This window comes from Electrophorus electricus, chromosome 17, assembly GCF_041902795.1.
Source record: "Electrophorus electricus isolate QZ-2024a chromosome 17, ASM4190279v1, whole genome shotgun sequence".
NCBI classification, from domain to species: domain Eukaryota; kingdom Metazoa; phylum Chordata; class Actinopteri; order Gymnotiformes; family Gymnotidae; genus Electrophorus; species Electrophorus electricus.
The window spans coordinates 9,038,435-9,050,795 of NC_137513.1; the positions used below are offsets into that span (position 1 = coordinate 9,038,435).

A 12,361-nucleotide genomic window follows, 5' to 3' on the forward strand; every position below is an offset into this window, starting at 1 on the left:
CTGAACAGGGCCCAAGTGGCAGGTAATGGGCTAGTGAATAGAAAACGTTCCATAGGAGAAACTCTGCCCCCCTGCCCACAGAGTGTTAACCACAGCAGTTCAATCTGTCTGCACCTAAGACACGTTTGGGCCAAGTCCAGACAGGGTCATGAGTCTGTCAACAGAAGCACACGCGCACACACACACACACACACACACACACACACACACACAGGCTGTGGTCATTGTACAGGAACTAAAAACGGCAAAGCAACCTGTAATACAACCGGCTTGCTGACACCAGACAAAGCCCCAGACAGAAGCTGTGATTGGCTGAAAAAGCTCCAGGCTCAGATTCAGAATTATTTTTTTCCAAAGATCAGATGTACGGGCTGTGTCTAGGTCTGCCCTGACCTGACCAAGCTCATGCTCATCTGCAGATGAAAGAGCTCGGTGACTTCTGTCCTGCGCAGTCTGCAGTAACTGTAACTGCGATTTTGCTCATTCAGCTAACATTTGTGAAAACCTTACTGGCTTTCACAAGCACTCACCCTGCAACTACTATGGCTGTCAAAGGCTCAGGATGTGTATAGTGCTGTGTGTGCAAATGTGTGTTTGAAGGTGTTTGGTAGATGTTAAAGGCTGGGGGGAGGTCACAGGGTTGTTAAGCAACAGTACGATCACGAACATTTACTTGGCAAGTACTGGCAAATGCAGCTGTCTCATACACACACACACACACACACACACACACACTGCCATCACATTCAACTTCCTGCATCCTGGCATGCCATAAATCACTCAGGCCTCTTGATTGACTAAACCATGCAGAAAAACAAACACACTGGGGTTGGTGCTGCTTTACTAATCCCCCATCAGGGGGCATTAGTGAGTCCCCAAGGCTTTTGGAATGACCTGAAGTGGACAATGGATGAACAGAGGGTGAAGTCACCCAGGCCAAATGTAGGGCTGTACACTAGCACTGGCCAATAAATTGATATGAGAGGAGAAGACAGGAATGCACAGGAGGACAGACTGTACTTATTCATGAAATTAGGAAGTGATTAGTGCCATTAAGTGCATAATTAATACTTTGTATTTAGTGCTGTTTATCGTTATGTTTTGCTTTCCCATTTTATGGTGCTTGTCATTCTTCACTTTCTCCTCTCTCATTCTTTTTGCAGCCTAAGGCTTTTACCTTGGTTATTTCCTTCATAACATTCCTGATAACATTTCCGCCCACATCCCAACAGGGCACGCACGCACACCTTTTATTACACATGCAAAAAAAAAAAAAAAAAAAAGCTTCTGTACCCTTTAGAATTTACCTGGATATATCCATTAATAGCACCTAAAATGTAATATTGTCATCTTTTTAATCATACTGATAAATCACAAAGGCAGTCTTATATAACAAACTACACACACGGCACACAATTTTCATGGACAAACAGTTTAAGCAAAGTCATCAGTTCACAGAAATTACAGTCCTCTAGGCAAAACGTTATATTTAAAAAGGCGTATGTGTATCTTCAGATTATTTCATAACATTTCATTAGGATTTTGGTCAGGGCTCTGACTTTTTAAAACACAGATATTCTATTCTAAAATGCACATATCATTTTTTGAGCCAATCTGTCATTAATTGTCTTGCTGCATGACCTCTTTTAAGTTTTAGATAACAGGCATCTGATCACAGAATTTCCTCTCACAGTTAGGAATTTGTTGGCCTTTTCATCAAATACAAGCCAACCTGGCCCTGAGGCCACAAAGTTGTCCCATGCCATTATACTTCCCCCATCATGCTTCACAGCTGGGATCGGATTTTAATGATTGCCAGTGTTTTCAAATATAATGCCATTTACACCAAAATGTTCAACTTGTGTCTCGTCCACCCCAAGGGACTCGCTTCACCAGAAATGTGGAACATTCAGGTCATCTTTAGTTAACTTGAGATGAGCAGCAGGGATTGTTTAGAAACCAGTGGTTTCCTCCATGCTTATGTGCCATTGAATGCAACTCTTGCTTGATGTTTTCTTTGTGGTAGACTTATCAACTCAAATATTATCAAGTTCAGTGACTACAGATCCTTGTAGTCACTTTGTAGTCAAAGGGTCTTTGCTGTTTCTTTAAGGAATCTGTGACATGCAAATGCACTGATATTTGTCTGTTACCATCCCAACAGAAGCAGGGGAATTTCTGTCCTTGATTGTTTAAATCAGATCCTTATTAAAGACTATCCTTATTTAATATATAATTTAGAAGAAGATCTGACAATGTTCATATGGAATACACATAGAAATTTAGGTTCCTAAATGTTTTCTAGCAACTGTACAAACTGTATTGCTATTATTGCTCTCTCTCTCTCTCTCTCTCTCTCTCTGTGTGTGTGTGTGTGTGTGTGTGTGTGTAGGTGTGTGCACATGTGTGCGCATGAGTGTGAGTGTGTGAAAGACAGCAACCTAATGTCCGGATCAGGGCAGTATACGGACAAGATAGAGCTTGCATAAACAGATGTCTCCTTCTGATAGGGGGCTGTAAAGAAAATACTGAGGAAAGGTTGACATCAAAGCACACTGACCATGCATTATCCATCCCCCCCCCCCCACACACACACACACACAAGCATGCAGACAGTCATACTGATCATGCACATATACCTTAAAAATGAAATTACTTGTAACAAGTAAAAGGGTGTGAGCATTTTCTGAATCCACTGGAAATCCCTGCATACCAAGCATCTAATCTTCATCCTAACTGGGAAGCATGATGGAGGGAGTGTAATGTGGTGGAGCTGCTTCACTACCTCAGGATCTGGATGGCTTTTCAGAAAATCCTACAGCAGAATGTCAGAGCACCTGTCTGTGATTATAACCTCAAAAGAGGTCATGCAATATGACAGTAAAGCAAAAAGACCAAAAATGGTATTTAAAAAAATGCAAAAACAGAAGAGCAAACTGCCAACAAAGTGGCTCCAACAGAGCCAACTCTGTATTTCACAGTGCTAACTTCAGTCTGATGACAATACATGATTTAAAGCAGGCAGCTCAAGTAAGACATCCCAAGATTATACATAGAGTGAACGTTTCATATAGAGGAACATGCTGAAATATCTCTCAACTGCTAAGCAGGACTGATAAACAGCTATAGCAAGCATCTGGTGCCAGAGCACATTGTTTGTGGTGTTTGTTAAAGAGGGTCACATTATAGGTGCTACATGTGCAGGTATGTCCAAAGGGCTCACAAAGTGTTTTCTTGCAGCTGCAATAAACACAAACAGCAAGAGAGGAAGAGAATGGGAAACAAGCACATGCTCGAAACAACAATAAACAAGGTCATCCAAGAGATGAATATAAGGATCCAGAACCCTGGCACTTAAGAATAAGACGTTCTCAGCCTCCAAATGTGCAGGACTGCGGCAGACCAAGCGGTCTGCCCGGGTAAAGGTGCATAGCTGACGCAGAGGAGACGTGACCCGTCTGAGTTAGCTTCTCTAGCTGCTAGACAACTGAATCACTGTCTGCCCCTCAACATTCTCTTCTCTACCTTTGACGCAGATTCTTTAACACCTCCTCTGTCATCAATAACACTTCCACTTTCACTGCAACCACAAAACAGAAGGACATCCCATTTGTACTGCACTTGGGCTTGGAAGAGATAGTTTCAGTTTTTTTATGACCTGTCTGTTGGGGCCCAGAATAAGTGTAAGTATCTGATAAAGTGAGGGTTATGACAAGACAGGCCCCCTAAAAAGTATTTACGGAGGTCTTGTCAAGAAAATAGTTAACTGTTTAAAGGGTGATTCCTGTGTGTGTGTGTGTGTGTGTGTGTGTGTGTGTGTGTGTGTCTGTGAAAACACAGGTATGTAAGATAATAGTACAGCAAATTAACATCATTAATCACCAGTAATACCACCCTTATTCCATTAACTGAATAAAGCCACTGACTGTAATGACCACATTTGAGGGCTGTGCTATACTAACATCTCAGAGCAGCATTGTTAAGATGGAATCTGATTTGTGTCCATAGTATCAAATCTATTTAAATATATTACAATATCAGAGGCAGTCACTGAACCAAAATCATTAATCTTACAGTGAGAATGATGATGTTGGTGATGATGATTCTGTGAGAATGTTGGCAGTTAGTTTCATGTTTCACTCAAAAATAAGTTTAAAAAATAGTTTCTACATTCAAATAGCAGTTTGTAAACTGACACACTCGAATTGTCAGAAATCCTTTCAACTGGAATGTGTATATCAAATGTTAGGAGAGTGGATTTTAGGAACCAAACTTCAACCAAACTTTCCGAACCAAAAAATACATGGCCAGAGATAGAAAATGTAAAACAATGAAATCAATGAAAATCAAAGTTTTTGTGTGTATAAATGCCTTTTTTGTTTAAAGTGCCTTAAATGGTTTATATTTGAAATACTAACCAAAGACACACATTAATGCAAAGCACCACCATGACAGCACCACCTTGTGGAGAATTTTCTGGTTGCTAACAGTGAGTGAGTGAGTGAGTGAGCGACAATCCAGTTCCATGAGGTATTTCGCATCTAATAAATGTAAAGTGCTAGAGTTCAGTTCAATAAAGTGCAATTCAATTAAGTGCTTTATTGCTACAGCAATATGGATGATGGGGAAGTGTTCTTAGTGCAGCTATTTCAACAAAAACAAAACATTAAATAAAACACTAATGCTAACTCTTTATGCAGGCACAGTGTAATTACTGCTCTAAACCTTGTAGTTTTGCATTTACTGATCTGTCATCTGTGCATTTAACTAAAGCCAGAGAACACACAAAACACTAATAATAAACTGTTTGAAGACTGATTGAATAAATGGAATCGGGTGAGCTTCTGCTTCGTTAAAAAAAAAAAAAAAAAAAAAAAAAAAAAAAAAAAAAATGGCAGCCATGCCAAGCTTTTGTGGACAAAACTATCTCCCCTTAAAGAAACTACAAGTAGGGTGAAAAAGATCAGTGCCTACTTCCCTAACCTTTAACCTATATAAGATCAACACACAGATGCAAGCACCTGATTGTAGATACCAGCCAATTTCATCCTGTTGTTTCCTTTCTTTGCTATAATTGTATTGCCCTACCACACCAAACCACACCAAAGTTATCACACTTTTGATAACTGACCTATAACAGTACAAAAAAAGATTTGAGGTGCTTGTGCGATTCAGCATGTAAATAAAGACTGGTAAATTGTAAGTAGAGATTCTGTGGTTTTGTATGACTTCGACAAAGCATATGCAAAGTCATCACATCACCCTACCATAATTAGATACGGTACTGCTAATGTTAACCATTATCAGAAAAACGCAACAGCTGATCACGCGTCATCTTGAAAGTTACGAAACATTCATCTTGTGTTAATTCGGTGTAATTGCTACCTGATGCGTTATGCTATACCGCGCTCCTGGATTTCCTGGATTTCAGTAAAACCTGCAGAGGTTGTTAAATAAAATACATCTTATTCAACTTCCAAACAACGTCAACAGCTAACAGCGATAGCAATGTCAAATTGCAGTTTTGTTCTCTTTTCATTTTTAAATCATACGGTGTTTATTCTGAGGTCTTCAATATAAAAAAATAACACGTTTAAAAGCTGCAATTTTTTAAAAGTCCTCATATATTTAGAAAATGACAATTAAAATGTAGCTGAATAAACACGCATAAAAGGTTTTCCATGTCTGAAATGAACTACAGTCTTAACTCAGGAATGCCGATCTGTTTACGGCCTCTTAATATGAACAAAAAACTTTCCTAAGAATGCATTTAACTTTTTGTATGGGGGACGTTCGTAGAGCTTTACTCACTCCCTTAGTGTTGGCGGGCGTCAGAAGTCCGAGCAGCGCTATTCCCAAGAGTGCCGCTCGCAGCCTCGCGCGTGAATCCGCAGAGCCGCTCATTATTACAGCATCGACCCGATTCGCTTTTCTCCGCGTGCGGAGGTTTGCGTTTTCTTCAGTGCAAATGCCTTCTTTTCCCGATCAAATGATGGATCAACCTCCGTGCCAGTCGCAAATCATGGTGATTCCCACGAAGTTCGAAGTCACCACTGGGGTCGCACCTGCGCGTGCTGCCAGTGTCGCCGACGCAGCCGCCGCTGCCGCTTGTAATAGAACAGTCACATCAGTGTTATTAAACATGCGATAAGTGAATGAAACAGAAGGCTTCGAACAAAAGAGTTATATGGGAGAGAACGAGGCCGCTGGATTTCTGGTTTAAAAAAAATAAATAAATATATATATATATATATATATATATATATATATATATATATATATATATATATATATATATTTGTCTGGAGAAAATTTACCAAGTACCGTAAACTGCCGCATATTTGCGCAAAAGAAAGTTTTGGCAGCCCGTTATTACCTTGGACAGACGAGTAGGTTCGATGTCATTACGGTATAACGTGATGAGCTTCTGCAGACTGGGTTTTCTGTGACAGTGTTTCTGTTTAACTTTTCGCCTTGTACCCTCATTTCTACATGCGTTTTATATCGCGTGTTAACGTGAAGGCGGCACAAGAAGACAGGCCAGGTAAGGCAATTAAAATCGTTATGGCTGATATTTTCCAGTTCTAACATGATGCTTTATTGGGGCAGAGGATTTAAAACCTCAACTACGCTTGACTGACACTTGCTGGCATTGACTAATTCGCTTGATCTACAAAACACCGTTTAACGGCGCTGTGCAACTGCCGTATCGAGTGTTTCCCCTAAAATGTTAACTTGAGATATAGAATAACCGTTTCCCACAGGAAGCATAATCATACTCCGAACTGCGGCAATATGTTTTTTTTTTTTCCTTCGTTTCAGATTTCATTTAAAATGCAAGCAGAACGAAATAGTTAACGCGGGAAACATTCGACCAATGTGTCAGAATTCTGGTCACATCGTTGCACATCATATCCCTCATATGCCTCTGTCCAGAGTGAACCTGAAAGTATTAGACTTTCCGAAGCGAACAGTTAAGGACGCCTGCGCCTCTGGAACGCGCGATTTGCGTGTCTGGAGCAGCTGTTGAACCTGAGCGTGGGCAGCGTTTTAAAACTACATGCGTTCCTTTAGTGTGCATACTCATACATGCATTTGTAACTAAAATATGCCTATAACTACGAGCATGGGGAATTTAGTGAAGACTATAACGATCACTAAGGCTGCACAATATAGTTTTTTTAAATTTTATTTAAATAATTACAATATTGGCAATTACATTGGTTTTACTAATCGGAAGGCTGTAAAATGGAAAGGAACAATCCAGTTTCAGATGAGTGTTTTGTTCGTATTATGGCACCTCTGTATTCACAAATTTCAGCAAATGATTTTGCTCATCTTTAATGTAGGTCAATCTGCAACATGTCAGTTCAAGAACTGAAGGCATGTCACAGTGCAGCCCTGATACGAAAATATAGCTATACATGTTTTATCTTGGACTACAATAAAATACTGACTAGGGTAAAGGAGACAGGGTAACTCATGAAGACTTTGGGAGTGTGTCATTTGCAAAGACATTTTTCTCCCTGTTGATGGTGGCTTTTTATTCAGGTCTTTGTCTGGGATGTTGTTGTTTTTTTCCCTGTAATACAGTGTTGATGTGACTTTAAACCTAAATTGGGTAGCACCGATTTTGGTGTGTCAGGGAAAATAAGCGATCCAGAAAGATCTACTTCACACTGGTCCAGTAAGCCACAGGCATGCAGATGTAACATCTATTCTGTTACTCTATTTCTGTGTTTCTGTCGCTCGTTGGAAATAAGAGAATGGCAGTGGGCAGCCTCTAAAAGCCAAACTCTAACATCCATCCATCTTTGCAAACATCCCCCAGCCCACATGAATCCCGAACCCTTCATCATCTCTTGAATTCCAATGATTATTATGTTTGCTTAGGAGTGTCAGTCAGGAGGTCAGAAGGCAGATCTACGGAACAGATATTGAGGGCCCTTCCAGATCCAGAACACGCCCTAAGTGGCGGATGAGATGACACACCCCAGCTGGATTGAGTGGGCCAGCCTCCCTCTCTGGTGAGAGTTCACAGTGTGACAGTAGTGTCTCTTAATGTGGCATGGTCTTCTTTAATGCATCTGAAAATAAGTCAGATAGTGCTTGCATTACTTGTTTGGTTTACTGCTGATAGAGGTGTTCAGGTGACACACAAGTCTACCATAATTGTTCAGTTTTACCTAATCTTTAAATAATTGCTTTAGAGTTTCAGATACTTATTCCTTTGAGTTCTGTCTTCATTTTCCCTTCCTTCCCACGGTGTTCCTGTAGGTGGCTTCTGCTGGCACATGTATCAAGAAATACGGTGCAAGGGGTAAGTTAATTGCTTTGGATTTTGGAGTTTGTTTGTTTGTTTTTAAGTCTCTACGTTACATTTCTTTTGAGTTTGGTGATACTGTCTCCTTGAAACATAGACAGGAGAAAAAGCAGTCCAAGCAAACCACCCTATCTGTGTTATCACATGTACAGATAGTTCTAGAACCAGGAGAATTGTTTTAGAAGTGCTGATTCTTCATGCTGGTTGGTGCGATAACTGAATGGCTTCCACGACTGCCGATAAAGTCTTACAGATTGTGAGGGGCACAGTGTTTGATTGCATATTGATAAGAACAGCAACCAAATCTGATTAGATATCAAAGCTTCAGTAGCATAGAATTGTCTTTGAAATCAAATTGTACATGATACCCAGGGGTTATGAAGATATACGCAAACAAAAATTCATGTTTTTGTTAAGCCCCAGCCCCCAAGGAGGGGATTGTTTTAGGTGTGTAGGGTGTAATGAAGGCGGAAAGCAGCCGTGCTACCGGACTCAAAAACAGAGTTGACCACTGGGCAAAAGCTTTGGTCCCATGTAACCTCCCTAAGTGACAGTCTCCATCCTCCCCTTTGAAGAGCAACAGTCACAATGCCTTCACCTCTAGGTGATGCCCCTGCACATGACACTGTCCACATGTCCCCTCTACACACAATTGCCCTTTCTATCAGGACCCCACCCATGCGCCTCATCAGGGGTCCTCACAGTGGGCTACACCATCCCCTCACAGCAGGAGTTGGTTCCTCAACCTGAGCCATCCCACTTCTGACACAATGCGTAACAAAGGCTGAAGTAGCCACCCAACCCAGGACTTGGGCCCAGTGCTGAGAGTAGGTAAACCTGAGCTCTGACCACTGAACCAAAGAGCCAGCTCCTTTACATAGCACCCAGAGCACCCATTTAACCTTCCTAAGTTTGATGGTCTCTGTCACAAAGGGGTGAAGGAAAGAGCCCAGATGTCAATGATTTACAAAGTACAATATTAACAATCATTTGTCTTTTGTCAGGAACTCAGAATGCATACACACACTCCCGTGAACACTTGTGTGCTAGTACCTTTGGATGTCATTGATCATTTATGTGCAGTAGCCTTACTGGACTCAATGACCCCAGCTAAATCCCTAAATCTGCCCTGATCTCTTGAGAGTCTGCCAGGTCAATGTACATCACCATAGCTGGATTCAGAACACTCTGCTTCCACGGAAAGATGGAAGATAGGCAGCAGTGATGAAAGCCCGAGGTTGGAAGGCGGGGTTTGGTTGAGAGCAGGGAGGAGAGCATAACTGCGAAGGAGATAAGGCAGTGTGGTGTGTGCATTCATACCCATCCACAGGGAACAAGGAATTCAGACATCAGCATGAACAATGCAGCAAAACAGGTAGAGGACACCGTGAGAAAGAGAAAGAGAGAGAGAGAGAGAGAGAGAGAGAGAGAGAGAGAGAGAGAGAGGGGCAAAAAGAAAACAAAAAGGAAGAGAGCATGTAGAGCATATAGAGACATAGCATGGAGAGATGGATGGATGAATGGATGGATGAATGGATGGATGGATGGATAGATAGATAAAGGGGGTGAGCACAGATGAGGAGAGAGATCAAGAGAGGTCATTGAGAGACTCAGTAGTCTTAATCAGAGAGAAAGGGATTTAGGAGAGAGAGCTGCGCAAGTGAGAGAAAATGAACTTGGGTACATTCTTATTTTGTGTGTGTGTGTGTGTGTGTGTGTGTGTGTGTGTGTGTGCGTGTGTGTGTGTGTGTGCATGCGTGTGCGTGCGTGCGTGTGGTGTGCCCCGGGTGCTTTGTCATATTTTCTGAGAGAGGGTCAGTAAATCGTAAAGCTGATCTCAAATCACTGGGTGTCAGAATACAGATGCTGTCAATGCATACATGCACATACACACACATACACACACTCAAAGGTAAAACGGTTTTAATTATACAGATATTTGACGTTCAGTTTCCCCAGCTCCCTAAATGTCACACACACACACACACTGAGACTATGTGGCTAAGGAGCCATTCTTTCCAGCCAAGTTGTTTTTGTAATTTTCCACTGAATGCCCGTGCCCACAAAGTCTTCACCAGGTCGGGCATCGGATGCCCGCTGATAGCTCTCACCAAGGGCCAAGCTGGGCACCATGATATAGAGCTTTATCCCCAGTATGTGCTGTCTCCCATGAAGCATGACTAAGCCAGCATGACACTCAAACTGCTTTAAGTACACCATGACTACGCACTATTCACTGTTAATTGTGTGCACGCGCGTGTGTGTGTGTGTGGGGGGGGGGTGCTTCTGTGTTATCTGTCATTCTGATGAAGGTTATGTCTACTGTGTATCCTGTTGCTGTTGCAGGGTGGAGTAGGCATGCAGGTGGAGGAGAGGGTTGCGGGGGGTGGGGGCGGAATGAAGACTCTGTCAGTAGACGGGAAATGAACGGGCTAGCTTCTGGAATGGCAAAAGAGAGGCTCACTGCTGCAGCTGGGACCCACTAATACTGGTTGTATGTTGGCAGCACTTGCTGAGCAGTTCACCATGAGTTCCATTCAGTAGGTATGCTATAAGTGTATGCTACGAGTGTCTGCATTTCTGAAAAAGCACTAATATAAATGCTCTCCCGTAGCTCATCTGGTAGGTGAGCCACTTTAAGGTTATTAGTTTGATTCACAAGGAGCACACATGCTGTAATATTGATGAATATGAAAGTGTCTTCCCAGTGTAAAATAGAAGTATCTTAGACACAGCTGGGGCGAGAATAACACTAATGTGTTGGTGTATTTGAACAGATTGTATGAGATAATCCTGATTAGGCTCTGTATGGTGAACGGAGTCTGATGTCTGAGTGCAGGACTAGAAGCACAAAACACTCTTATCACTTGTTTGTCTGTGTGGCTTTGTAAAATGTGTTGGGGCTCCTCTGAGATCACGTGGTGCTACCCTTTGACGTTTCTGTGTGTCTTAATATTAACATACACACACACGCATGTTACATACCTTGTCAGGTTGTAGGGCTGTACATATGTGGCATATGTATATAGGGTTATGGTAACGGTTTCACGGTTAATAACACTGTATGATCGCATTTTTTAAAAATGCCGATTAAAGTGAACTTCCTTCTACTACAGCCTACAGCCTTTCGTGTTTTGAACATACGGATCTTTGGCAAAACTGCGAACGGCTGCGCTGGCCTCTTCTCACAAGCGCGGTATAACGACGGCGTGATACACTGAGATGTTATGGGAAAATCGTTCTAAAAATGTTATCTATTCAGGATTATTTTCTTTTTCCCACAGTCTGCCTGCTGGTTTACGTAGTTATAAGTAGTAAACTCATAAGTAGTTTACTGGCTGGCTATGTTCTTTTAAGACCAAAGACCAAATATTTCATGCTTCGCGGACAGCCCGTGTTGCAAGGTTATGTGGTACGCGTAACCCAGTGTATTCACGACGTGATTCCTGCGGTAATTGAACAAAAAAACCCACTAATGTTTGGCCATTTGTTGGCAGTTGTTTTGACATTAATTATGAAGAATAAGTGTTATATAAGCATGCAATTCATGATGCGATCTGTCTTTCACATGTAGGACAAGGTTTGTGCACATGTCGCGTTTATTGGTTCTTGGCGACCCGAAATACGGGACTAAATGTGTCACTTAAATGACTCAGCATTCCGGGTTTTCATTTCAACTGGTTGTATCTTCTCTCCCTACCCCGTCCAGTTTAATTAAGCACGGAAATGTGAGCATTTAATTCTTTCATACGGTTCAAGAGAAAAACGGATAACTAGGGGATTTAATCTTTTTATTTACCTTAGCTTTAATTTTCTGTTCGTTTTTCGGCATTGGATTGTGTTTGTAAAAGGAGGATTGGTGTTTTTCAAGAATGAGTGTTCTGGTTGGGTAAATGCTGTTGACAGTATTGTTGATGTCTGGTCTATAGCATGGCAGCATGGTTCAGTAATTCTCTGTCAGGTTTTGTTCATAGACAGTACTGGATCAGAACGCAGCATGGCCTCATTCACGGTCTGTTGTAAATCTAATAGGACGGG

The 12,361-nt window shown here is 41.7% G+C and overlaps 2 protein-coding genes across 3 annotated transcripts in view; one reads left to right on the forward strand and one right to left on the reverse strand.

The window, feature by feature from the left end:
• The window catches only part of col4a3 (collagen, type IV, alpha 3), a 44,858-nt gene extending 38,757 nt beyond the window's left edge, over positions 1–6,101 (reverse strand). For both annotated transcript variants that reach the window (XM_081700590.1, XM_081700589.1), the window contains exon 1: positions 5,812–6,101. In XM_081700590.1, coding sequence (XP_081556716.1) covers positions 5,812–5,904 — 93 coding nt within the window. In that variant the 5' untranslated portion in view covers positions 5,905–6,101. The remainder of the gene's footprint in view (positions 1–5,811) is intronic.
• Positions 6,102–6,438: 337 nt separating this feature from the next.
• col4a4 (collagen, type IV, alpha 4) overlaps positions 6,439–12,361 on the forward strand; it is a 58,185-nt gene continuing 52,262 nt past the window's right edge. Inside the window, exons 1-3 of the mRNA XM_081700347.1 lie at positions 6,439–6,544; positions 7,894–8,027; positions 8,278–8,320. Of these exons, the coding sequence (XP_081556473.1) occupies positions 7,984–8,027; positions 8,278–8,320 (87 nt within the window). The 5' untranslated portion in view covers positions 6,439–6,544; positions 7,894–7,983. The remainder of the gene's footprint in view (positions 6,545–7,893; positions 8,028–8,277; positions 8,321–12,361) is intronic.